The 27,927-nt window shown below is 43.8% G+C and overlaps 1 protein-coding gene and 1 long non-coding RNA gene across 2 annotated transcripts; one reads left to right on the forward strand and one right to left on the reverse strand.

Annotated features, from left to right (window-relative positions):
• Positions 1 to 459: 459 nt before the first annotated feature.
• Positions 460 to 2,611, reverse strand: LOC117416905 (immediate early response gene 5 protein-like). Its single transcript, XM_034028384.3, has one exon. It carries the CDS (start codon positions 2,233 to 2,235, stop codon positions 1,258 to 1,260), a length of 978 nt encoding a protein of 325 aa, XP_033884275.3. The 5' UTR covers positions 2,236 to 2,611; the 3' UTR covers positions 460 to 1,257.
• Positions 2,612 to 3,544: 933 nt separating this feature from the next.
• Positions 3,545 to 27,531, forward strand: LOC131740074 (uncharacterized). The gene is made up of 4 exons (XR_009330721.1): positions 3,545 to 4,614; positions 24,091 to 24,223; positions 24,753 to 24,832; positions 26,265 to 27,531. It is a non-coding gene; the product is annotated as an uncharacterized LOC131740074 (long non-coding RNA).
• Positions 27,532 to 27,927: the final 396 nt, after the last annotated feature.

Raw genomic sequence — 27,927 nt, forward strand, 5'->3', positions numbered from 1 at the left:
AGGAGACTGGACAAAGCGATAATGTATGCATTGAAGAAACCGCAATATTAAAATATAAACCGTAAAAAGCGGGCCTCGTCTAGTGACTTGTTTAAATAACCTGCAGGCAATGCAACATCTCGTTCAAATAATTTGCGTTCACTAAAAAGTATTCAATTTCTAAATACGTATGTATTACATTTACCACCACGCATGTTGGAAGTATATCCACGCTTTCTTGCCCTTTATGGAAAAATAATTGTGTATCTGGTTTAAGAGATTACATAGCTCCGAATTAATTTTGACCTTTGCTCTCCCAGTAAAGCAGAAACATTTGGCACTCAAAAGGACTGTCCCGAGACAGCATGACCCTCCCCCACACCCACAGTATGTTCATTTCAGCCTCGTTACCGCCTCTCATTGTGCGCTGTCACTTGTTTCACTCAGCTAGAAAATAAAAACGAGACCAGGAAGCAAGTCTTCACTTTCAAAAACGTTTTTATTACGTGTGTGACACACGTAGCAATGTCACCATTAATCGCAAAATACATAACTGTACAAAAAAAACAAAAGACAACAACATGTGTAAAAACTCAAACAAGTCTTTATAAAAGACACGTTTACATATAAACCGGTATATACAGTTCAACGCAGCCACGTCTCAGAACGCACGAGACGCTGACTTCAACCGAGTTCAACACTAGCAGCACCGACTCTGCTCAAGAGCACATAAGGTAAATATTTTGTATTGGTAAATGCTGCTCACCGCTTTAACGTGAGTAGATCTACAAAATTACCAAGGGCTAGCTTTCTCCCCACAACCCTCACCACACTTTGGACAGGTTTATATGATCTTATTTTCCAAAGACAATGGTTCCCATAGTTTTGTGCAACATGTTTTTCGATGAGAGGAAAATGCGACTTTTTAAAACATAATTCAAAAGCTAGAACAAAACCATTTAACAGTGACCCCCTAAATTGTATCTGGATACAAAATGGCTTCATTTTTAAAATCACGTTTACCTCATTCCCGCTGTGTACAACGCATACATATAGTCCCTCACAGAATCCCTTGCTAAACATGCCCCGACACACCACGGCACGTCCCAAGGCTTGAAACTCCCCTAATGCTTAACCATGTTACATTTCTCGTCTATACGGGAAACCCCGTTTTGGTCCTCTCTCCACATGGTTCATCAAGCATTCCTGGGGGAGGGGGTGCAGCCATACCCGATACCTCCAATGGTGCGTTTACACCAATTCACTATAACATGTCCATTAAAAAGCCACTATCGCTGTAGTCCAAGGGTTGAGGTTTTTTAGAATTTGATCGCAGCATATCTGTGCCGCACCGGAGTCTCTCTCACTATCCTCCGCCTCCGCTTCAGCCTGCGTACTGTCTTTGCTCAAGAGTCCAGAGAAACTGGAGCCGAAGATGGTAATTAGGCTGGAGACGTTCGCGGTGTCCATTTCCTCCTCACCTGTGGGCGTTGAGGATGGGGCCCGCTTTGTTTTTTTAACCGGAGACTCTGGCGGTGGTGCTTTCTCGCTGCTTCTCCTCTTCCTACTACAGGAAGCCCCCAGTTGATTATCTAATTGTGTTTCTGTCACGGAGTCACCGTCACCACCTCTGACTGCATCTGCTTCCCCGCAACCGCCCTCGTCTTGCGGGGGTTTCGCTTCCTCCCCCTCAGGCCCGATCTGGTTATCGGGCACTAGGTGTTCAGCCATAGGAATAGCAGTTGGACTAGAGGCCGGAGCCGCGTCGTCTCCTTTCAGTTCTGAGGGCCTCTGTCTGCTGCAGTCCGAGCCGGAGCTCTTGTCTTCTTTGCTGTCTGTGCAGTCTGCCTCAGCCGCCGCCTCTTCCTCCTCCTCTGTAGGTGCTGCGGCGTGGTTTTCGGTGAAACTTTCAACGTCGATGGTCAGCTCTGGCGGCGTGTTCTCCGCAGGTAGCCCGGGTTCGCTGACGGCAGTTGCTGCAGGAGCAGCAGGGGTTGTTGCCGTGTACCCCGCAGGTTCAGAGGCACTCTTTGGCTGGTCAGAGTCCATGACTTCCTCATGCGTGCCCCAGTGCTGCTGCGCGTTGAGACACACACTCTGGTAGTAATCGTTGAGGTATACCTGCCGGGCGCTCCGGAGAACGAGGGAGACGAGAAGGTTCTTGTGGAGCTTGATCCCCCCTCTCTGGACTCTCGAATTGTAGATTTTCCCCAGCGAGATACTCATAATCCGATGAGCCTCCACTTTAAACTCCATTTTCTTATTTTTGTCTTCAGTAAATTTCGTTGAAAACTTTAGTTACAACAGAACAAAGTACCCACTGTAACCACTGGATTTCAACACGTTTTCCGTACACACATCTACAATATTGTAAAATCCAAGCCTGTTTTAAAATCCCGAAGTTTTAAGCCTTCATTAGTCTTTAGGTCCTCTTAATACATTTCCGCATGCGGAATCACAGCCTGATTATTTAAAAAAAGAAACTGCTTAAACAACGCCAAATTCTATGCGTTGTTGAGTGATATAAAACTACAGCGATTAGAAGCGGAATTAACGTATTTTTTATAAACAAATAACATACAAGACACCTTAGTCACAGTTTGTCCTGAGAAAATGAGGCTGTATTTATATTTAGTATGTATATATACCCCGGCGTGACCAACACGACATCCAATAAACGATCAGACGTTGAATTACAAACTCTTCCAATCCCACCCGCCAAGTCGGGATAGACCAATGGGAGTCCGGGTAGGAAGCAAGCTATATTTAAATAGTAACGTGGAGCCTGGCTTTAAGCGGCGATACGTTTAGAACCGGGCGCTAATTATTATTATTATTATTATTATTATTATTATTATTATTATTATTATTATATAAGAACACAATTACAAGAATATACAAACAACGAACCATACTATTAAAATACATACAGATAGTGCCAGTAGCCTGTGTTCTTCGACCAATGTTTTTTCGCACTTATTTTGTGTGAATTTATTTTCCACATTGTGCATGTATTAATTGTAATACTAGTTTAAAAAACAGTGTACAAACAACGAACCATACTATTAAAATACATACAGATAGTGCCAGTAGCCTGTGTTCTTCCACCTTTTTTTTTTGCACTTATTTTGTGTGAATTTATTTTCCACATTGTGCATGCATTAAATGTAATACTATTTAAAAAAAGAGTACAAACAACGGACCATACTATTAAAATACATACAGATAGTGCCAGGATAGTGCCAGTAGCCTGTGTTCTTCGACCAATGTGTTTTCGCACTTATTTTGTGTGAATTTATTTTCCACATTGTGCATGCATTAATTGTAATACTATTTAAAAAATAGTGTATTGTTATATACAGTTTTGCACAAATTCTACATTTGGCGTTGTTTTAACCCTTTTCCGAAAAACCCACAACACAAAGTTCTACATTTTGACGTTGCCCTTTTAAGAGTAGTATTATTTTGGTGGCTGGCTATTGGGCTGATGTCATGGTTAGTCAGTGTCAGGCAGTCACATGATGCTTCTATGCAATTAGACCCACATCTCGAGGCACATCTCAGTGTCTGGTATGTTGGTGAATGTAGTCGTAAGGTGGGGGTAGGGAGTGTTTTTTTTTTTTACACTAAACTCGGGGGGTGGGAAACGACATTCAAAAACACTTAATACGTGAGAATATTAAGCACAACATAGAAATGACTAACCCAAAATAACCCAGAGGCAGGAGGCGCGGCCTGCGAAAGTGTTGGTACTCGGGAACAGGATAGAAACTAATGTTCGGATAACAAAATAACAATACGTTGTGAAGGGGAAGGGGCGTTATATCCTGTTTCCACTAGCCACGCTTGAGTGCATCTCGGCAAGTCCGTCTGAATCCGAGGCGTTTCCACCAGGCTCCGGTACACCTCCGCGTGGACCCAAACTGGTTTCAGGAGGTACAGTTTCGTATGTCGCACCCGCTGAGTCCCAAACTAGTTTGTGCGGAAGTACCCTTACGTTCCCTTACCTACCCGCAGCACACAGGAATATCCACTAGAAAGTGTCCTGACGGCATCAGCTGATTGTTAATGGTTAGGTATTGGGTTTGAGGTTAGGTTTTAGGGCAGTAGTTGGGTTCGGGACAGTGTGGCTTGATTTCGTAGAGTTGCCGAGCTCTGGAAGCGAAAGGTGGGACTAAATGGCAAATGCCCTAGACTCATCTGATGCCCTCAGCCAGGACACTTTCTCGAGGATATGTCTTTACGCTGCTACGTACCCAGACGCAACGTCACTGCTTTTTTAAATTTTCACTCCAACAATGGCTGACGCAATCGATGCGAGAGGTGATGAAATTAGAGCACTTATTAATGTATGGTCGGAAAGTGCCATACAGGAACAATTGAGCAATAAGAAATTTTAAAGTGTTTGAAAAGATCGCGAAAATACTGCTGGAGAAATGACTGCATCGGACTGCAATACAGTGCCGTGACAAAATAAAGAAACTAAAAATACAGTACAAACATTTTAAAGACCCCAACAACAAAAGTGGCGACTGTAGAAATACTTTCATGTACTTTGAGGCGATGGACAACATTACTGGGCTGCCGTCCGGTACTCTGGAAGGTATTGTTTGTTCCAGTCCGGCGTAGGACAAGGTATGTGGACTTTGCAGTTGCTATTATACAGATTTTTGTTGTGTAACCTTAAACAAAAGTACATTTTTAAATCTAAGCTGCTGCGTATGTCAGCTGTGTTTCAGTACACGGCATGGTTTACCCTTCTGAAAAAGACTACTAGATTACTAGTACATGTTTACTTCTGATTACCTTCTTAATTACCACACAATTACGTCTGCATACATCAGTAAATAAGTAGTAATTTTGGTAGTAAAATGTGTAGTAATAAGTAGAGTTTTGGGTCGTTTCACTGTAGTAAATACTACACATTTCCTACTGAAATTACAACTGAATACCTGCTTTTCTTACTAGTCTGACTGCTTACTTACACTACATAGTTACCACACAAATACTACTCGTTTCCTAAAGGCACTACATGGTTACTACATGATTACTACTGATTTACTTCTGTATGTAGTAGTAATTGTGTAAACATAGTAGTAATCTAGTAGTTTCTTTTCATATGGGAGATACTGAAATTGAAGAAGGGAACTATGAAAAAGACCTAGGAGTTTATGTTGACTCAGAAATGTCTTCATCTAGACAATGTGGGGAAGATATAAAAAAATGGCCAACAAGATGCTCGGATATGTTGTGAGAAGTGTTGAATTTAAATCAAGGGAAGTAATGTTAAAACTTTACAATGCATTAGTAAGACCTCACCTAGAATATTGTGTTCAGTTCTGGTCACCTCGTTACAAAAAGGATATTGCTGCTCTAGAAAGAGTGCAAAGAAGAGCAACCAGAATTATCCCAGGTTTAAAAGGCATGCAGACCTACATGCAGACAGGCTAAAATAATTGAATCTGTTCAGTCTTGAACAAAGAAGACTACGCGTTGATCTTATTCAAGCATTCAAAATCCTAAAAGGTATTGACAATGTCGACCCAGGGGACTTTTTTCACCTGAAAAAAGAAACAAGGACCAGGGGTCACAAATGGAGATTAGATAAAGGGGCATTCAGAACAGAAAATAGGAGGCACTTTTTAACACAGAGAATTGTGAGGGTCTGGAACCAACTCCTCAGTAATGTTGTTGAAGCTGACACCCTGGGATCCTTCAAGAAGCTGCTTGATGAGATTCTGGGATCAATAAGCTACTAACAGCCAAACGAGCAAAATGGGCTGAATGGCCTCCTCTCATTTGTAAACTTTCTTATGTTCTTATGTTCTTATAAAAACACTAGCATTAAAACCGAATAATTACAAAACAAAAAAAAAAGTACATCCACGCCAATGCTAAACTAATGCCCTGCTGCAAAGCATAATGCCAAAACATGTCCGCTGTCCATGTCCAACGTATCTAGGTTCCCTTTCAATTCGAAGATGACCACCAAGACATTATGTATGGGATATGCCTGTCCATTGGGTAGGTATCGCTGAGCTCTCTATATCAGAGCTGCCAATAGGCCCCTTCCTTGGATGATGCACTCGGTCCCGCCCACGAGGGTATAAAACTACAATACCAAGGAAGCCATTTCTCTTTTTTCTTCTCAAGACGGTAAGGTAAGACCTCTGTATTTAGCTGAGCGTATTTATAAGAAAAGAGCTTCTCGAGTCAAATGAAGTCGATTGTATTTCCCTTGCATTCATGCTGAAAGCTGGCTTGCCGCTTTCCCGGAATCAACGACTTTGAAAAGACCAAGCCCTTTTGTCTTTCTGTCTTTCAGCGGCCTTGCTTGCGTGGTAGGTCGCCTTTTGTATCTGTCTGTCGTGGTGTGAGTGACTGCCTGTGCAGTCATCCACAAATGGTTGTCTTCCGGAGAGTACACAGTTCCTCCTCGGGGCTAGGCCTTGCCGTATCCCCGCTGTTGAGTGACTATTCCAGCTGCGTCACCTCCACGGGGCTAGGCCTTGCTGAATCCCCGCAAGTAGACCCTCTTGGCTGTGTAGGCCCACCCACTGCGGTGTATCGGGCCCCCCAAAAAAAAGTGTGCTCTCCTTTTTACTATCTTTCCACGTGTTGCTGTCTGCTTCAACTTGCCCACCACGGCTTCAGCCTTGTGTCCCCCGGTACAAGCTATGCGCTGACCAGGTGTGTAGACCACGCGGTTAGGGTAGGCACTCTGCGTAGCGGCCTCTGGTGCTGCGGTACCGCGGCACATGGGGTGCCCTTGATACTCAGGTATCTCGGTGCACGGGTGCTTAGTGCATACGGCTCATGATGCCCAGGGTCTCAGCGTCAGTGCTTAGTCACTGCTCTGCATACGCAGTACTCTGTGCATGCGGCACTCGGGCTGCGTACAAGGTGCACGTGGTGTTGCGGTACTCAGTGCGTGCACAGGCTCAGCACACGCGGTGCACGGGTTGAGTGGTGCTTGATTCTACACTGCTGCATGGGCATAGTGTCCAGTGTTAGGTACTGTTAGCGCTAGTGCTTGAGCGCAGTGTGAGTGGTGCTTTCTGCACAGCATGCTGAACACCAGGCCCATGTCAAGTCGGGGTTCCACCCGTGCACGGCCTGCAACGCCAACATCCTGCAGGAGGACAAGCATTCCCTCTGCGTGCAATGCTTGGGCGTGCAACATGCCACCTCGGCCCTCGAGAAGGAGGTGGCTGTAACATCTGCGAGGCTTTCCAGCCCCCAGTGAAGGAAGCTCGTCTGGGGAGTGCCACGAGGACGAGCTCCACGGCCTCTATGGCCAGACCATCAGTGTTTCTTGGAGCCCCAGAGCCCCTCCTCCATGACCTGTCCCAGGACCCCCTGCTAGACATCCCCGATGCACAGGCTGCCCGCAGTCGCTCCCCATCTCCGCAAGCAAGAAGGGTGAAGCGCTCCAAGCAGGCAAGGGATATTATGTACCTGAAGGCCCAGGTGGCCCAGGTCTTAGAGCTTCTGGCTAAACAGGCGCCAGCGGCTCAGGCCCAGGCCCCGTTGCAGCCCCATTTGCCATACCCCCCCCTCCCTTAGGGGAGTTCAGGGGGGATGGGGAGAGGCGTCTCAGCCAGTGCTAGAGGACGCACTTTCCATAGCGGCCTCTGGGGACGAGGCCTCCTTCTCCTCTGACATGCAGGTGGGCGAGACCCCTGCTGAGGAAGAACCGGGCTTCGAGGTTGCCTCGGAAGCCAGTGCCCCCCCATGTCCAGCTCGGTAACGGCACTTATGGGACACACTGCAGCTTTCTTGCAGGTCCCCTGGACGCCAGCGGCGGAACCACGCTGGTCCGTGTTCTGGACGCAGGCGAAGGCTCCTCGCCCTCAGCAGTTCCCGGCCTTCCCAGACTTCATGGAGGTGGTACGCTCCTCCTGGGATCGTACGGCCTCGGGTCCTAGTGTGCTGAAACATGTTGCACCAACAGTCCCCATGGCACCACTGGGTGACCTAAGGCATCGCCTACAGGGCACATCAGCGGCAAGCAACCGGGCCCATCCGGCAGGGAACGCAGGTCGTGACCAGTCCACACACCAGCGTCACAGGAGGTGTTTTCAGGGCCAGCGCCCTAGACAGCCTCCCCAAACTGCCCAGCCTCAGCCTCGGCAGCCCCAGCAGGGCCCCTGAAGGCTGGTGGCCTTTTCGGCACAACAGCTGCAGCACTGGCGCGCTTGCACCTCAGACTCCTGGGTGCTTGCCGCCGTGCAAAATGGTTACGTGCTTCAGTTTCGCTTGGGACCTCCTCCCTTTCGAGGCATCACAAATACTTTCGTGGCAGACCCTCTCCAGACCTCGGTACATCAGAAGGAAGTGGCCGCCTTGCTGTGCAAGCGAACCATTTGTCTCGTAGACCCCCCACCCCCAGAGAGGGGGACTACTCAGCTCTTACAAAGAATTTAAATTGAATGAGCTTGTCTGCAAAGCTCTGATCCAAATCAGTTGGGTAAGCAGAGGAAAGTGTATTGGCCCGCTTACGAATATCACTGGTGTCATCAAACAGAACTCCAAAGCAATCATTCAGCGGCTTGTATGCATCCAGTCGTTGATTGAGACAGCTGAGTAATTGATCAATCATCACGTTGAAAATCTCAACTTGAAATTTGTTCCCCCCCTCAATTGTGACTTCATGTTCCCTGGTTTCATATGCAAATGCTTTCCGTTTCCTTATCCGATGAAGGTTGTGCTGATAGGTCTGGCACACACCTCTAACACCCATGGCACTCTTTTCAAAGTCTGAAAACTGATCCTGAAGCAATGCCACAAATGACAGCAAAGACTTCAGTATTCGCACAGCAGTCTTTAAGTCAATGTCGCTTTTCTGCAATAGCTCAGTTGTCATCCTGTGTAGGACGGCATCCCAGAAATGGGCCGTGAAGGCTGTCTGCAAGCGTTCCATTTTGCCACACAACGAAGTTGCCTCGCGTTATGTATGAAGAGTTTCATGCATGTCACCTGACAAACTCCCCAAAGCATCACTTATTGAGCTGTAGTTCTTCCAAAGTGCTGATGCTGAGTCAGCGCGACAGCTCCATCGCGTGCTTGATAGGGATTTCAGAGTCATATTTACTTTGATGTCAGCGTTGTGAAAAACTTTATTCCACCGGTGAGTTGACGCAGCGCAAAAACTGTACATGGACTGCAGTATCCCAACAAAAATTACTAGCCTCTTGGCAGCTCTTCTCAATGGTATTGACACCAACCAAATTCAAATAATGTGCAGCGCATGGTATGTAATGAATTAGTGGGTTTTGTTTGTTTAAATGGGCCTGAAGACCATTGCATCGGCTGGACATGTTACTGGCATTGTCATATGATTGGCCGCGACAATTGGACAGATTCAAGCCCAGGTCACTGATCATTGCAAGTACACTGTCAGCCAGGCTCGCTCCAGTATGACTTTCAGTAGGCTCGAATCCAATATATCGTTCAACAACTTTCCCCTCATTATTGACGAATCTGAAAATAAAAGTAAGCTGGTCCACATGAGAGAGGTCCAGTGTTGAATCCACAATCACAGAAAAATATTTGGCATGCTGTAGCTCGGCTGCAATGACCCGCTTAGTTTTCTCCCCCATTAGCGCAATGAATTCCTCGCATATTGTAGAAGACAAATAGGATGTACTGCCTCTACCCTTCTGACCATATTTCTGAATGTGATCAGCCAAAAAGGGATCAAACTGAGAAATCAGCTCTAAAATTCCCAAGTAGTTTCCATTATGCGCTGACCCTAGAATGCGCTGATCATCGTCGCCCCGGAATGGGAGGCCTCTCTCACCCAAAAACTTGATCACGGCAACAACATGCCTCAGCACCTCTATCCAATACTTGCTCTCCCCCTCCAGTTGCCGCACAAGGAAAGTATCAACAGTACCAATTGCATTTCATTGCTGTGATAACGCAAGCATATTAGTTCTATGCTGTGTTCAGTTATACGATCAGAGTGCTTCCAGTCTTCCAGTTGTTTTAGTGGACAAAACCTTGCAGGCAAAGCAGAACACATGTCCAGTAGTAGGTGAGTAACTGAGCCAATCTCTTGAAACTATTTCTCCATTCTGTAAGCAGCAAGAAAATAAATCATTTGTTAGGGAACTTGTCCTATGCCCAGCAACGTCCTGTGTTGACGCTGGATATTTGGCCGCTCGCTTTTGGAAGCAGACATCCCGCTTTCAATTAACGCTGTAGTGGATTTACTCTCCTCTATCCAAAGAGACTCAGGATTCAGGTTGATTATCAGCTCCAGATATTTCAATCAATGCTTGGGGGTTCAACTGTTAGGCTTCAGCTGATGTAATCACTGTCTGTTGTAGACTGAAAGGCACTTCATATTCAGTTAACCCTTTGCGGTCCATTTATTAATCGCGCGTCAGGCACGCCAGGTCTAATTAATTTTCACACGCGCAGTTAATTTTATACGCGCTGTTTAAAAGTATTTTTTTCACAGTCAAACGGGTTTAAATGCATATCAACAAAGCACTCACTAGGCATCTCCAGCCCCGCCCCACCCTTTTGTTTGCTATAGCGTTCAGCTATGTAAGAAATAAGTAATAATAATAATAATAGTCGTACATACCGATCGATCATCTCCAGATCACTCGTTTTATCACCAAACTCCTCAATAATGCGATCCAAGTCATTATTTTATTACTATAACATCTGAAAAAAGCTCTGCAAATGTCCATGATAGTCTCAGTGCGCTGACGCACTTAGCCAGCTTGTTTACTATGAACGCCCATTATCTGATACCTGATACCATGTATGACTATTCATGAAATACGCCTTTTTTTTTTTTTTTTTTTTTCCGACTTGTCTCGGCTCCTGTCGCTACCACTCGGCAATTGAATGGTTTTCTCGGCTTTTTCCGGAGAAAAAACGACTAAACACCCGTTTATTGCGTTGCTATAATGATGTCGGACCCAGTCCGACAAAGGACCTGTGAGGAATAATTGCAATGTCGGACCCAGTCCGACAATGGACCGCAAAGGGTTAAATATATTTTGTCAGAATTCCATAATTTTCCTCCACAACGCCGCCCGGAGTCGCTCGTCTATCGTTCCCCACAAAGACGGGTCGTTGATATTTCCACCGCTATCATGGGTTGTGCTTGAGCTGGTGGCACTAACCTCTGGGACCGTGTCGCATGTAGCACTGTTGGCTCCAGGTGGTGGTGAGAGACTGTCCGGCTGCTCGGACTCGCAAGCGGGACTGGTGGTTTCACAATCAACCTCATTGCTAACATTAGCGAGGAGCTAGCACTAGCAACAGATGCCTCCTCTGACGAGCAACTATCAACCCCCTTTTTTAAAAAAGCTTTGTAAAAGAGCTGCCACTCTAGCTTCTTTCTCCATTTTTTGCTTTTGCTTAATGTACCCGCTCGGAGTGCGTTGATCCATGCTTTCTTCTGGTTTTGCTCTTAGCTGGCTAGCTACATTTTTTTCTCAATTTTGTCAGTCTTTACATTAAACCCACCCTCCCTTACCATTGTACCAATCGTAAAGGGTATGTCTTCTGGTAGAAAATATTCACACAATTTAATTGGTCAATTTGGTGTGCTTAAACAGTGAGTGTGTAAACATTGGACAGTTGACTTGCTCATTCTAATTTATTTCGGTGGCATAAATGCACGTTGCATGACATGTCGTCGGGGGGGTCCCCTGGTGGCCAGAAGCCCCTGGGCAACTGCCCGGTAGCCCGTTCAGTAATCCGGCCATGATCAAGCATTACTGCAGCGGATTATGTAAAATAATTTGTAAACCAAATATATACCAAGTAGTAGTAGAAAAATGCATAAAAAAAGAGAGAAAGAACACTGCAGGACAATAAAATAAATATGCCAGTAATTTCAGATACTTCACGTTTATATTTTTGGATATATTGTCCAGCTACAGTCCTACCCCTAGCTCGGCACTGTCTGTCAATTCCAAAAAAACTACATGGATGCAGAGAGCTGTGTCTAAATACAGACAGGTAAATTTACACCGCAGAGACAGGGAATGAAGAAAAACAGCATTTCAGAATATTTTTTCAGTTACTGTTGCATACAATGAAACCAGAACAATTAAATAACTATAACAGAAATGCAACAATCAGAGCGATCCTCTGGATTTCAGTTTCGTTTTCTTTTAGCGTTTCTACTTTGTTAGTCACATGATTTTGTTAACTCCAGGGCTTTAAATGTTTATATTTTGCTGTTTTTAACAACATGTTCATACTTTGTTACACCACTGTGAAATTTAAGATGTAAATAGCTGAAACCGGCTAGTCTTCGCAGTGAAGTATAGAAATATTTCAGTTTTGAGGTGGCTTCATGATAGCATGGAATAGTAAAACAATATAACAAGACCTAGTAAGTTATTGCTTTTCTTATGTAAATATCTCTTAACATCTATATGTATCTGTGACAGAGATCGAATAGTGCTTGGTGTTAGATCTCCCTCTCGACCTGTGAGGGCACTGTGTAATGGGAACAGAGTACCCTTAACTAAATGGCACGACAATTTATTCTGTAGGGTAGGTGGAAGTTGGTCATTTAGGAAAGGGGCGCAGCTACGGTATCCAAACTCGATGACCCAGACGTTAAACGGTGTGGCATCTGAGGATTGGAGGAGCGGATGCGCTCGTTAAACTAGGGGTCATGAGCGAGGATATAAATAGGGGTTATAGCTGACGTGATCTGTTCCTTGGTAAATGGTTAGAAACAACCTACAAGGAACCTGTGTTACCGTACTGTAAACCGTGAGTTTGTTTTGTCTGTTAGTGTTTGTTAAAACTGTCTGTTTGTTTAAAACTAGACTTCCTATAACACGATCCGGAGCTGTAGCAGAAGCCAGCATAAACCCGGACATCACTTTTACCCCTGCATTTCACAGAGAACTGTAATACACCACTTGCACTTATTTCACTATCACTAAGAACTGTGTTTGTGTTTTGTGTTTAGTGTTGGTGTGTAAAACTGGACTTTTTGGTTGCGGGTCAAACCCAGGGATTTACAAATACCGAGTGATACACGCCGCTGTATCACTCCATCATTATTATTTACAGGCGTTTGCATTAAGGCTCTGGACATTGTAATTTATCAATAAACACCCTTGCACCTGTTAGTAATTGTCTATGTGATTTGTACCTGCACTGCACTCACCTGTATCCACTCACCACTTTGCCACACGTGGCTGTCAGAAAAGGGATGGATTACGCAGCACTGTCGGCGCAGCTGGAAAGCAGATGGGAGGCTGAGGAGAGACGGAGAGAGGAGAGGTACACCGCGCTGATCGAGAGGGTCGGGCTGGCGATACCGCCCACAGTATCAGCGGGACCTACTATGACGGCCCCAAAAGCGAGGACGCATAAAATGACGGTGGAGGATGACCCGGAGGCATACTTGGTGGCGTTTGAGCGGCTGGCTACCACTACGTCATGTTCTGGGCGAGCCAATTGGGACCCTGCCTGATTGGTGAAGCACAGGCAGCATACCAGGCGATGGCTGATGATGACGCCGCTCAATACGACCTGGTAAAGCTGGCCATTCTCCGCCGTCTCAACATCACGGAGGAAACTCACTAGGTGAGGTTCAGGGAGTACAAGAGGTTCCTGAATACACACCTGTGGCAATGTGCCCCGCCCCTGTGTGCATTTGTGTGTTATATATTGTATGTGGCCTGTGTTAATGTTGGTGTATAGAGATGGCTGCACGGGATATAAATGGGTGTGTGCAGCACAAGTTATTTAAGATGTAGAATTGTATTTAGGCACGAGGATGGCACATCACTTCACGTGCATTTAAAGTATTTAATATGTGAGCACGAGGTTGCACATAATTAATTCATGTGCTGGGATTCAAGTGAATAATTAATTGGTAATTGAATCCTGGCACAACAGTATATATAGATGCACGTTTTACTCACTCGGGGTTGTGTGTTCGGTGAGTGGAGAACGGGTGTGGAGAGGAGAAAGGAAAGTAAAATAACGTAAATAATAAGTGTTTAAACTCACCGTGATGGTGTGTCTGTCCGTGCACCGTTTGTTAAGTGTTAGTCAGTTTTGTTTGTCTATTTATTTTGGCCTCAAGTGCCGTATCCTGTGTTTTGTTTTTTTCAAACCTTTTATTTTACAATAAAACGGTGCAAGCAAGCGCAAGAGCTGGGTGTCTAGCTGTGGGAGTCCAGCAAGGGGAGGCCTGCGCTGAGACGCTGTTCGACTAGATTCGAACCTAACGGGCCTCTAGAAGAAGCTATCTACTAGTCAGGTCTGTACCCTCCACCCTACTGCTCCTACTGTGCCTTTTGTCTTGCTTGTCCTGCTATGACTGTCTCTCACATCCCTGTTCTGTCCTCCCGTCCTCGTCCTCTGCCCTCCCTCCGCTGCTGCTCCTCCAACCCCTCTAACCTCATTTCTCTGCGTCTCCCCCCCTCCCGCACACTCTCTGGTGCACTCTGGAACTGTCACTCTTCTGCTAACAAAGCTGATTTCATCTCTGCCTTTGCCTCCCACCTCTCGCTCGATTTCCTTGCTCTCACTGAAACCTGGCTGTCCCCTGATAACACTGTTACTCCTGCTGCCCTGTCCTCTCTCTACGTCTTGTCCCATACCCCGCGTCTCACTGGACGGGGAGGTGGGACGGGTCTTCTCCTCTCTCCCTCCTTATTCTTTTCTGTCCCCTCCGATCTCACCTCATTCTCTGTCAATACCTTTGAATTTCATGCTGTCCAACTAACCTCTCCCTGTCAACTCCTGCTCATTGTCCTGTACCGCCCCCCTGGGCCTCTCACTCACTTTCTGGATGAACTCGACTATCTACTCTCCTCCCTCCCCTCTCTGTCTACCCCGACTGTCCTGTTGGGTGACTTCAACATCCATCTCTCCAACCCCAGCCACTCTGCTGGATTCCTCCCTCTCCTTCACTCCTTCGACTTCTGTCTCTCTCCGTCCCCTCCTACCCACAAAGCTGTCCGTCAACTGGACCTCACCTTCTCCAGGGCCTGCTGCCCCTCCACCCTCTCTGTCACCCCCCTGGACCTCTCTGATCACTATTTCATCTCTTTTTCTCTGTCCCTCTCCCTGCTCCTCCTACCCCCACTATCACCTCTCGCCGTAACCTCCGCTCTCTCTCCCCCTCTGTCCTTGCCTCCACTGCTCTCTCTCACCTCCCTCCTATCGACTCCTTTTCACAACTCTCCGTAGACTCTGCTACCTCCACCCTCTTCTCCTCACTCACCTCCTCCCTCGACTCCCTCTGTCCCCTGACCTCCCGACCTGCTTGCCCCTCCCCTCCCCATCCCTGGCTCTCCTCTGCTCTCCGCTCAGCAATAATCACACTGCGATCTGCTGAAAAGAAATGGAAGAGAACCAAACTCCCTGCTGCCCTAGACCTTTACCGCACTCTCCTCTCCTCCTTCTCCTCTACGCTCTCCTCTGCTAAATGTGCTTATTTCCAATCTGTAATCCAAGCCTCCACTAACAACCCACGTAAACTATTCTCTACCTTCTCCTCCCTCCTAAACCCTCCCCCCCTCCTCCTCCCTCCTCTATCTCCCCTGATGACTTTGCCTCCTTCTTCTCTTCTAAAATCTCAGATATCCGCAAACTCTTTAACACCTCTCCCTCCCCCGCACCCCCCCCCCTGCTCCAACCCCTACACCCACTACATCCCCTACTAACTCACCCTCCTTCTCCACCTTCTCTCCCCTCTCAGACTCTGACCTCTCCTCCCTGCTCCAGGGTCACAAACCCACCACGTGTGCCTTGGACCCCCTCCCCACTCACCTCTTTCAAGCTGCTGCTCCTGCTCTACTCCCCTCATCTCCTCCCTCATCAACACCTCTCTACTTTCTGGTATCTTTCCCTCTGCCTTTAAAAAAGCCTCTATCACTCCCCTCCTCAAAAAACCTACCCTCGACCCCACCTCCCTCCAGAGCTACCGTCCTGTCTCCCTCCTACCCTTCCTCTCCAAAACCCTCGAGCGGACTGTACACCGCCAGCTCTCTGCTTTCCTGTCCAACCACTCTCTGCTTGACCCTCTCCAATCTGGCTTCCGCTCTGCCCACTCCACTGAAACCGCCCTCCTGTCTGTCACCAACTCACTAAACTCTGCCCGAGCTGCCTCTCTCTCCTCTGTCCTAATTCTCCTCGACCTCTCTGCTGCCTTTGACACTGTTGATCACTCTATTCTACTATCATCTCTTGCTGACCTGGGGATCTCTGGCACTGCTCTGGCCTGGTTCTCCTCCTACCTCTCCAACCGCACTTACCAGGTAACCTGGCGTGGAGCAACCTCCACACCTCACCCTCTCTTAACTGGAGTCCCCCAAGGGTCAGTCTTGTGTCCTCTCCTGTTCTCTCTCTACACCCGCTCCCTGGGCCCCCTCATCGTATCCTATGGTTTCTCATACCATTTCTATGCTGATGATGCTCAGATTTTCCTCTCCTTCCCCACCTCTGACTCCACCATCTCCTCCCGTATCTCTACCTGTCTGTCTGCTATTTCCTCCTGGATGCACTCGCATCACCTCAAACTCAACCTCTCTAAATCTGACCTCCTTTTCTTTCCCTCCTCCTCCCCCTCCTCTGATCTCTCTATCTCTGTTCCTCTGGAATCTACCACACTCTCTCCCTCTTCCTCAGCTAAGAACCTTGGAGTCACCCTGGACCCCTGCCTCTCTTATTCCCAGCACATCTCCACTCTGGCACGCACTTGCCGATTCTTCCTGAGCAACATCCGAAGAATCCGACCCTTCCTCACCAACTATGCTACCCAGCTCCTGGTCCAGGCCCTGGTACTCTCCCGCCTAGACTACTGCAACTCCCTCCTGGCTGGCCTCCCTGCGTCCGCCACCCGTCCGCTCCAGCTCATCCAGAACTCTGCTGCCCGCCTGGTGTTCTCTCTGCCTCGCTTCGCCTACGCTACTCCACTACTCCGTTCGCTCCACTGGCTCCCGATCACCGCTCGCATCCAGTTCAAGACTCTTGTACTAGCCTACAGATGCCTTGACCAGACTGCACCCAGCTACCTCCAGACCCTCATCTCTCCCTACACCCCCACTCGACCTCTCCGCTCCGCCTGCACTAGAAGACTAGCTCTACCTCCGCTACGCTCCCCTGCCTCCAGAGCCCGCGCCTTCTCCACCCTTGCTCCGCAGTGGTGGAATGACCTTCCTACAGATGTCAGGACTGCCCAGTCCCTGACCACATTCCGGCGCCTCCTTAAGACTCACCTCTTCAAAGAGCACCTGTAGAACTCCTCTGTTTGTATCCTGGGACACTATCACCCTTCATGTAAATGTGCTTTATTTTGCTCTTATCTGCCCCTATTTTACTGCATTTAATCCTGTACTTCAGAATACTGTAATCTGCCAAGTGTTTAACCTGTAGTACTTTGTATTTAATCATATCCTGATGTAACTATCACTATTTAATCATACCCTGATGTAACTATCACTATTATCTGCTGTATTATTGAATTGTGGTTTGTCACACTTATACTTTGCTTGAACAAAAGTTATTGTATTTCTTGCTCTTATTGTATTACTTGTATTGTAACACTTGAAATGTATTTGCTTACGATTGTAAGTCGCCCTGGATAAGGGCGTCTGCTAAGAAATAAATAATAATAATAATAATAATAATTTACCATTTCATCCACAGTCTGTCTGTGTACTCCTTTCTGGTCTGACGTAACCACTAGACCCTGCTTGTCACAACACCCCAGGGTGGTTGCGCAAAAACTCTGTGACCACATGGTACACTAGTTCAACCCTGCTCATAAGACAAGTGGCCAGATGGGTGAGGCCATAGTAATTGAGCAGTTTTGCCATGTGGTAGGCGCCGAGACCCAAGCGTGGATACGACGCCACAACCCCGACACCCTGGAGCAGGCAGTGAAACTCACTGAGGACTTCAAGGACTCCCTGACATCAGCCCAGATAGGGCTACTCACCGCTCCAGCCCAAATTTGAGTGTTCAGAGCAGGCTGACTCTCCCGAATACTTCAGCTAGGAATAATGGAATAGTACTCCGGTTCTGTTTTGTGGGTTTCCCGAACCCGGTACCAAGATTGAGAGCGACAGCCGGGGTAATTCGTATTGTGCCGCTAGAGGTGAAATTCTTGGACCGGTGCAAGACGAGCGAAAGCATTTGCCAAGAATGTTTTCATTAATCAAGAACGAAAGTCGGAGGTTCGAAGACAATCAGATACCGTCGTAGTTCCGACCATAAACGTTGCCGACTGGCGATCCGGCGGCGTTATTCCCATGACCCGCTGAGCAGCCTCCGGGAAACCAAAGTGTTTGGGTTCCGGGGGGAGTATTGTTGCAAAGCTGAAACTTAAAGGAATTGACGGAAGGGCACCACTAGGCGTGGAGCCTGCGGCTTCATTTGACTCAACATGGGGAACCTCACCCGGCCCGGACACGGGAAGGATTGACAGATCGATAGCTCTTTCTCTATTCTGTGGGTGGTGGTGCATGGCCGTTCTTAGTTGGTGGAGCAATTTGTCTGGTTAATTCCGATAACGAACGAGACTCCGGCATGCTAACTAGTTATGCGACCCTGTGCGGTCGGTGCCAACTTCTTAGAGGGACTGGTGGCTATTAGCCACATGAGATGGAGCAATAACAGGTCTGTGATGCCCTTAGATGTCCGGGACTGCACGCTCTGGAAGACTGTGTTTTGGAAGACTTCGATATGATCAATATTGATATTGAAATACGTGCACAATATCGATATACAATTTTCATATCGATGCCCACCCCTAAAATAATAGCGACAGGAACATTTTCTTTTTTCACTATGACATAATGTACAATTACGTGAAGAACCTATGTCATGTTGCAGAAGAACAATATGCAGCCAAATTATCGGCTGCAAACATCGATAGTTGCCCCTACAAGTTCCCAGCCGATGTGTGGATATAATTTTCATCCTCTAAAGATGTAAAGGCTTTATTATTATTATTATTATTATTATTATTATTATTATTATTATTATTATTATTATTGCAGACATTTGTCAGTAATAGTCAGTCCATCAGTTTATAGGAAATGTAATCTCAGCAACAGTACAGATAATATACCTAGTCTAGTTCGTACTAGCAAAAAAACGAGTCATCGTAAATCAGTAAATTATAGCGATAGTACCAATAGGTATGTATCCTAGGTCTATTTAAATTATTATTTTTATAATAAAAATCCTGGATTCTGCAAATGGCTGCCATTTGGACCCGTGTCTCCTGAGCTTCTTTATGGCATTTATCTGCTTTTTAGTTTGTCCTTTGGAAAACGGTGAAATGAAGGCTTGTTTCCCTTCATCAAATTGTGGTTAACCAACTGATTCACATTGTTTTGGCATTTTATTGCACAAAAACACTAAACACAGCACAGTTTCCCATTGTAAACATAGCAATAATGTGGCGTATTTTCACCCCAGCCTCAGTTTGGAGTGCAAAGTTCCCGGATGTCCGACCATGCGAATCGCAGATGTGGCCAACAGTGTATACTTGCAAGACGGACGAAACATGCCTGACACCCCAAGCCTTATAACTCCGCCTCTACAGTGACGCAATTTCTAAGTCCTCACATTGATGCACTGATCCCACCCATGTGAAGTCGTTTTTTTTTTGTTTTTGTTTACGGAATCTACTTTTCTCTGTATTGTCAATGTTGTATGTAAAATGCCCATTTTATTTATGTTTTTCAAATAAAAACCTTCTTGCCCCAGAGTTCTGCACCCCTGACAAAGTAAATGTAACACAGTCATTCATTCACAGTTGTCTGAAGGTTTTTTTTTATTCTATTAAAAGCACTTATTTATCTGTTTTGATTGAAGTCCTGCTTTCCTGTCAAAAGTACTATGAAAACAAACAAGGTGATCAAAATTGCAAACAAATAACTTTATTACAAATATATAATGCAGTTTGGATATTAAAAATTATGGATATTGGGTCAAATTATTTTTGACAGATATGTTTTTATGATATAGCAAGAAATAATGAATGTACACTTGCTTTTTGTTGATATTTTAAAACCAACTTTGGGGGGATTAAATCAACATTTAGACCCATCCACTAAAACCAAATTAGAAATATGTACTTAATAGCAGTTTGATTTATCATAAGGGGGCACTTTCTTCTACTAATAAATACAACCACCATTAACTTCTGACTTTGCGATTAGCTGGTGGGTCAAGTTTTAATTTAATTCCCCCATTTCATTTACACTGAATAAAGGTATCAATAATTATGGAGCCTCTATACTAGGTATCAATAATTATGGAGCCTCTATAGCAGGGGTGGGCAATCCTGGTCCTGGAGGGCCGGTGTCCCTCCTGGCTTTTGTTCCAACTGTGCTCTCAATTACTTAATTGTACTGATTATTACCAATTATTGGTCTAATTAAGTAATTGAGAGCACAGTTGGAACAAAAGCCAGGAGGGACACCGGCCCTCCAGGACCAGGATTGCCCACCCCTGCTCTATACTCAAAGCATTTTTTGCAAAGTTTGTATTAGCATCTTTTTTTTTTTTAGAGCTGTAAATGTTGACATAAAATGTAAGTTATGAAGTACGATTTCCTCATACACAACATCTATACATATTAAGCATATGTGCTGTGACTTCTTACATTTTATTCCTTTTAGAAAAAGTGTCAATAATAGCAAATTTGTGTAAAATGCCTTGAGAGAGACCAGTGTTTCTGTAATTGATGCAGTGTTAGGGTGTTTTACATATATATATATATATATATATATATATATATATATATATATATTGTGAGATAGCAGGTAGTGAGAGACAGCAGGGAGGGGGTTAAAACCTCCCTGCGAGAGAAACATGTGCGGAATGCACCTTTTTGTTTGATTGTGTTGCTTTATTGTTTCATTTAGTTTGCTAATTGTTTTATTGTTTAGTTTAATTGTTTTATTATTAATTATCATTCGCACCTGGGCGTTATTGGGGGAATTAGATCCAGGTGCGGGGTTTAAAAGGAGAGCAGTCAGAATGCTCAAGGCTGCTGAGTAGAAGGAGGCAGAAGAGGTGCGCTGTCTCCGGGTAGCCAGAGTTAAAAAAGTAAGTGCGGTGCCAAACCAGTGTTTTTGTGAGGACGGGAAAAACAGCTTAGCTGTCCCGTGTTAGGCAGAGGGTTCCTGAAAGTTGAGTTAGTGCTCCAAGAGGAGTTGTGTTTATTTAGATTTTGTAGTTTTATTTTGTGTTCATTAAAATATAGCGCGTTAGCGCTTGAAAAATCCACATCTGTTGTGCTGGGTCGTATTTTTAAAGGGGCAACGAACCCGAGTGAGTGCCGCTAGTTTACAATTATATATATATATATATATATATATATATATATATATATATATATATATATATATATATATATATATGAAAAGGTTTAGAAGATAAAACAAATCTCTCTCTCTCTACACACACACACACAGGGTATTTGGAATTTTTAAATAACTAATAGCAGAAATGTTAGTACCAAAAAACTGAATAACGTAGGAGTCTAAGAAATGACCAGGTAACCCTAAGATACTAAATACTCATTTGATTGAAAAAAAACTCAGTCCAATACGACTTCCAATTATTCTCATTATTTCATGATGTTTGTAACTAAACCTTATAACCGTAATTGTAATCGTAACTGAAATGGTGCTAAAATACAATAATGTGGATGGATATTGAATTGAGTCTACTAAAGGCTGCCATTCAGACCAGAATTAATTGTATGAGGGGCGTTCTAAATGTTTTTAAAACACATACACTAATGGGAACCACTAATTTTCAGATTAGCCACCGCCTTTTGAATGCACTTTTCATATCGTTTTTTTTTGTTTTTTTTTCTGTGAAGTTTTTGCTCCATTGTATAATTTTGCGCATGACTACTGGCCGCGATTGCCTCAGGTGGATACACTAAGAACTTAAGCCGTTATATACCTGAAATATGTCATTAGCATTTCTGATTTGATTACCTTAATTCATATAGGCTACCCGTTTCGTCCTATAAACAAATGCGTTTGTTTTGTGTGTGAATTAAATAATGAGGACTAACAGTTTTGTTTATCCAATAACGCAGCTTCATTCATTTTAGTGCCGTTTTAGGTAAATAGGTTATACGTGTAAATTTGGTTTAAGAAAACTGCAAAATATTTGTGTGCAATACACCCTTAGTATTTACTGTCCTGTGTAAATACATTTCCGTAAATATTTTGTAAATAATAATATTAATAATAAAAAACTTTAGGTTTCTGGAAAAAAATAAAATAAAATCTTGTTCCAAGGGACAGTAACTCTTTAGATATATAATGAGCTGAAAGCAATCGCTCACATGTTGCGCTCCCCCCTCAGCTCCTGCAATATAGAGCTTAATCCTGTGGTCAGTACTAAAGCTGGGGGTCAGCTGATCTTTTTTTGTTACAATTGGTACTAAATTAGTACGGAGCTGGGGTGATCTTGAGATAGTACCGTATTTGGGGTGCGATTTGTCAAATTTCCAGAGGGGGGTATAAAATAGAAAACAATAGAACATATTGGCACGCCTTGACTCATCAGTACTGTAGTACACAATTTAAACAGCGAATCACTAAGAACGTGAGATGTCTGTTTAACCATTTCTAAAAAATGTAACAAGGGCAGGGTAACTTTCCCATAAAGCAGTCACCGATGTGCAGGAAGATGACAGCCAACTGACATCAAAAACTCGACCAACCTTGTGTATATGTACACAGAGCTCAGCAGCCACAGCTTCAAGTTGCCTCTGGTTCTTGGGACTTTGTGAAAAAAAAATGAATACAGTGAATCGATTAAGAGCTGAAAATGATTTGCTTCCTTACTCTTCGAACAGCGTTGTGAACAGTGAGCTACAGTTTGTGGTTCATGCAGTGAATCACGATTAGATTGTTGATCTGTTCTATCAGAATTGATGCTGCCCCTCTGTATTTCCCCAGCATCGATGCTGCTCCATCAGTTGCAAAACCCAGCAGACGCTCTTGAAGTATGTCTGCAGTGATGCCATACTGATTGAGGCTGGAAAGCAACTCATCTGCAATGCCAGCACCTGTCCCCGACTTTAGCGGCACAACGTTAAAAAAATAGTTGCATGGTACATTTTTTAAGGGAATTTGCACGTATGAGACGAGAGATGTTGGAGGCAGATGTGCTTTCATTGATCAGGATACTGAATATGTCACTCGAACTGGCAGTGTGGAGTAGTGGTTAGGTCTCGGGACTCTTGACTAGATGGTCGTGGGTTCAATCCCAGGTGGGGGACACTGCTGCTGTACCCTTGAGCAAGGTACTTTACCTAGATTGCTCCAGTAAAAACCCAACTGTATAAATGGGTAATTGTATGTAAAAAATAATATAATTGTATGTAAAAATAATGTGATATCTTGTAATAATTGTAAGTCGCCCTGGATAAGGGCGTCTGCTAAGAAATAAATAATAATAATAATAATTGATCACTGATGAGCATTAAGCAAAAATAAACAAACATTGTAGCCTGGCAATTGGATGGTTCATGGTGACATAGTGATGTGGACATTAGAAACCATACGTTTTTACTGTTTATATTAATATAATATGCACTTGAAAGTTTTACAATATTTCACTTGTAATGGGGGTTCAGCGGGGACAGCCAGCACCATCGTTACTGCTGGGGAACCTTGGAAGCATCCAGAACATTGTGTTGGGACAGCACACCTGGCTGGGTGATGAGGTGATGGACCACAGCCAGGCTCTGCTACGTAGACAGTACCCACAGGTGGGAGGTTTGTATGCTGTCACCAGAGCTCATCAGCTCAGGGATTTGTACAGATTCTCAATGTGTCTGACAATCACTGGGTCACGGTAAGTAACATAGGCTGCGAGGAAAGTACTTTAAATGTGTTTGACTCTTTGGGAATTAATAATAACCATGATTTCCATTCCCAAGTCGTATCACTGCTGCAGTACAGTGGAAAGACAGTTCTGATTGTGTGGCCACATGTACAGCAGCAGGGATGTAGTGACTGTGGACTGTTTACCATCGCAAACAGCCTCACACTCTGCATGGGTGGAGATCCAGGTTATGTTATGATCAAAAGCACATTTCTTGTTTTGTAGATGGATCTCTTACTCCTTTCCTGAGCTGTGAGAGAACTCCCCTCCCAGAGGTAAATTTCTGTGATGTGGAGGTCTGCTGCACATGCAGGAGACCATACAGGATTGCACTGGAGCTGATGGTGGAATGCGGGAGGTATGGCGAATGGTTGCATGGCCAGAGCGAAGACCTTTTTATTTGGAGAAATGTTGTAGATGCTTTTGCACTTTAATTTTTAATTAGTATGGTAGTCTTAGTTTCTGAGCTACTGAATTATTGCCTGACTTGAGTATTTCCGGGGCAGAGATATCCAAAGTAAACTGGATGTCAGTTCTAATACCCACCTTGTTTAATGTAGTTATATTGACCCAGCTGGGGAGGGGCTGATTCACTGTATTGAAGTGAAATTGTGCCAAATAAGGTGGGTGTAACATGATATAAAAGTACAGTAGATGTAATTCTGAAGTAATAAACAACTTCACATTTTACATGTACATGTTTCAGACAGTACATGTAATGCTTCAATTTCAAATTTGCTTTCCTATTAACTGATATTAGACAATTACATACTATACAAGTTAAGATTATGAAATGTCCATATGATTTACTGATAACATATGTCACTATAAATTGGTAATGTCATTTTTAGACAGGCAGCCTCTTTAAAGTCCATCTTCTTTTGTAGGTTATGTGAGAAGAAGGCATTTTAAAGTTCTGTTAAACCTACTCCTAACATCCCACTCCATAGGTCAGGACCTTGACGTGGTGAGTGGGCTTTTTACCAAAGCTGACCTACAGTGTGTGTGTGTAATTAAATAATATTTAATATATTTTATATTTACTGCAAAAGCTCTTATGTAATCACGTGAAGAGCAATCAAATAAAATACAACCATTTATGAAACAAAAAACATTGATAAATATAAAAAATAAATATAATACGAATAAATGCCAATAAAAACGCAAATGTGACTTTTAGTAAGTAAAACAAGAGCAATAAAATAAAATACAACCATTTATGATTAAAAAAAACATTGATAAATATAAAAAATAAATATAATACGAATAAATGCCAATAAAAAAACAAAAGTAAATTTCAGTAAGTAAAATGGCGAGATGTTTTACCCTATCCTCTCTTAGCATCACGAAACCTAATTGTCCTGTGACTCGTACGCTGTTATGTCACATGACTCGGGCGGGGTGGGGTGGGGGAGGCGAAATTTGCCATGACAGCGGGTTTTTAGTTTTGAAGATAAGAACATAAGAAAGTTTACAAACGAGAGGAGGCCATTCAGCCCATCTTGCTCGTTTGGTTGTTAGTAGTTTATTGATCCCAGAATCTCATCAAGCAGCTTCTTGAAGGATCCCAGTGTGTCCGCTTCAACAACATTACTGGGGAGTTGGTTCCAGACCCTCACAATTCTCTGTGTAAAAAAGTGCCTCCCATTTTCTGTTCTGAATGCCCCTTTATCTAATCTCCATTTGTGACCCTTGGTCCTTGTTTCTTTTTTCAGGTCAAAAAGTCCCCTGGGTCGACATTGTCTATACCTTTTAGGATTTTGAATGCTTGAATCGGATCACCGCATAGTCTTCTTTGTTCAAGACTGAATAGATTTAATTCTTTTAGCCTGTCTGCATACGACATGCCTTTTAAACCCGGGATAATTCTGGTTGCTCTTCTTTGCACTCTTTCTAGAGCAGCAATATCCTTTTTGTAACTAGGTGACCAGAACTGAACACAATATTCTAGGAAGACACCTGTACAAAACTATAGCTGCCAAAAGTGAAACGTTTATAATTTGCAGTTAGCGTGTGAGTTAAACATTCACAGATGTATAAAAACAAACAATTCAAGTATTTCGTGCAGCTGTTGTTAAGTGTATTGTGATTTAATGAAGTGTTATGTTTATTTATTTTTTCATATATTGACTATACAATCCATATTGAAAAATGGTTTAAAATAGTTAATAGTTTTTGAGAGAAGTTAACTTATTGGCAATGTAACTTGTCCTAAATGTTGTATGTGTAATAATGTGTACATACAAGTCAATTTAATCACTAAACCTATAGTTTAAAAATATGTGATCCACTTTTGCTCTTACCACAAGTGAAACTAAAGCCATAGAAATAATATAGAAATATATTTTAATTTTGTAAAACATTATACATTTTTGTACATGACTTTTTTTTTTTTTTAGGTAACCCATCAAAAGACCCTGCTCATCCCAATTGCATTCCATCAATGTTCAAACACTGGAACCTCACTAATTCTGCAAAAAATTAGTAGATACAGCAGACTTCAAAAGACAAGAACATTAACTGAAGAAGCAATCCAAGAAACACAACCTTGCCAAAGCCACCAAGAAATCAGTAATGTCAGTGTCTCAGTTGGAACAGATCACTCTATGGAGTACATTGAAAGTCTCGAACAGGAGAATGACAACTTGAAACAGCATGTTAACGATTTAGAATTCAAGATAACATATTTGGAAAACAAAACAAAGGAATCAGTGTCTGTAAAGTCCACAATATTTTATTTCAGAAAGGATAATCAGCAAGTGAAATTTTATACTGACTTGCCTACAGCCAAGGTGTTTCTTGACTTGCTGACATTCTTACTGACAGTGTGGGTATGCTGCACCACTGCACTTCTGCCTCCAGCTGAGCACTTCCTGATGGCTCTGATGAAGCTGTGTTTGGGACTTACCCATCAGGACTTGGCTTTTAGATTTAATATACATATTTGTACTATTGCTAATATTTGTCATGGTTGGTTAGATGTTATGTCAAGGGAACTTCAATGTCTCATTCATTGGCCACCAAGAAAGGAAATTAAACAAAATGTGCCTCATTTATTTAAAAACAAGATGTTTGATAGTGTAAGATGCATAATTGATTGTAGTGAAATATTTATTCAAAGACTGACCAGTCTTCATGCCATATAAATCTCACAATACCATCAAATTTCTTTTAGGTGTAAACAGGAGCTGTTACTTTTTTGTCACAAATGTGGGGCGGGCGTGCAAGTGACAAAGTAATAACTAAGAATTCCAGATTAATTCATTTGCTTAAGGAAGGAGATGCAATTTTGGCTGATTGTGGATTTAATTTTCCTGATCATTTTGCTGCAAAGGGTTTTAAGCTTGTCGTAGCAGCATCCACAAAATGCAAAAAACTGTTATCTGGCGTAGAGGTGTCTGTTTCACATCAGATGTCCCGTGCTAGGATTCATGTGGAGCATGCAATTGGAAGATTAAAAAAAAAATACCACATTCTTCGCAATGTCCTTCCAGTTTCAATGATCAGTCGCCATGGTGATAATGATCTAGCCACCACTGATAAAATTCTTATAATATGTGCTGCCTTGAACAACCTGAGTAAACCTCTTGTGCCCAAATAAATATTACCGTGGTGAAAGTTTGTGCTAATTAAATTAATTTATGTGTAACACAGAGCAAATGAATCCTAGTCAACAATCTTCCTCCCGATCTGTGAGGGCTCTGTTTAACAGGAACTGGTTGGTTTTGGCAGTTAATTCCAGGGTCAGTCGGAAGCCAGCCAGCCAGGAAGGGGGCAGAGTAACAATGCCAGAAGTAATCGCCCTAAAGCGGTATCACTCATGGATTGGAGGAGACGTGACTGGACTAGCTATCGCAGGGGGCGTGACTGAGGGTATAATTGAGGATGTGACGATGTAATCTATTCCTTTGATGTGGTTACCGCTAGGACCGAGAAAGGAAACAACCTATTAGTACTCATGAGTGAAGTGTTTGGTTTGTTTTGTAACTGTCTGTATTTGTCTTTTGTCAGATGACTAATGCAAACCCGGGAGCTGCTGCTTCACACAGCGCAGCACAGCTC

Source organism: Acipenser ruthenus, chromosome 12 (assembly GCF_902713425.1).
Source record: "Acipenser ruthenus chromosome 12, fAciRut3.2 maternal haplotype, whole genome shotgun sequence".
Taxonomy (NCBI): domain Eukaryota; kingdom Metazoa; phylum Chordata; class Actinopteri; order Acipenseriformes; family Acipenseridae; genus Acipenser; species Acipenser ruthenus.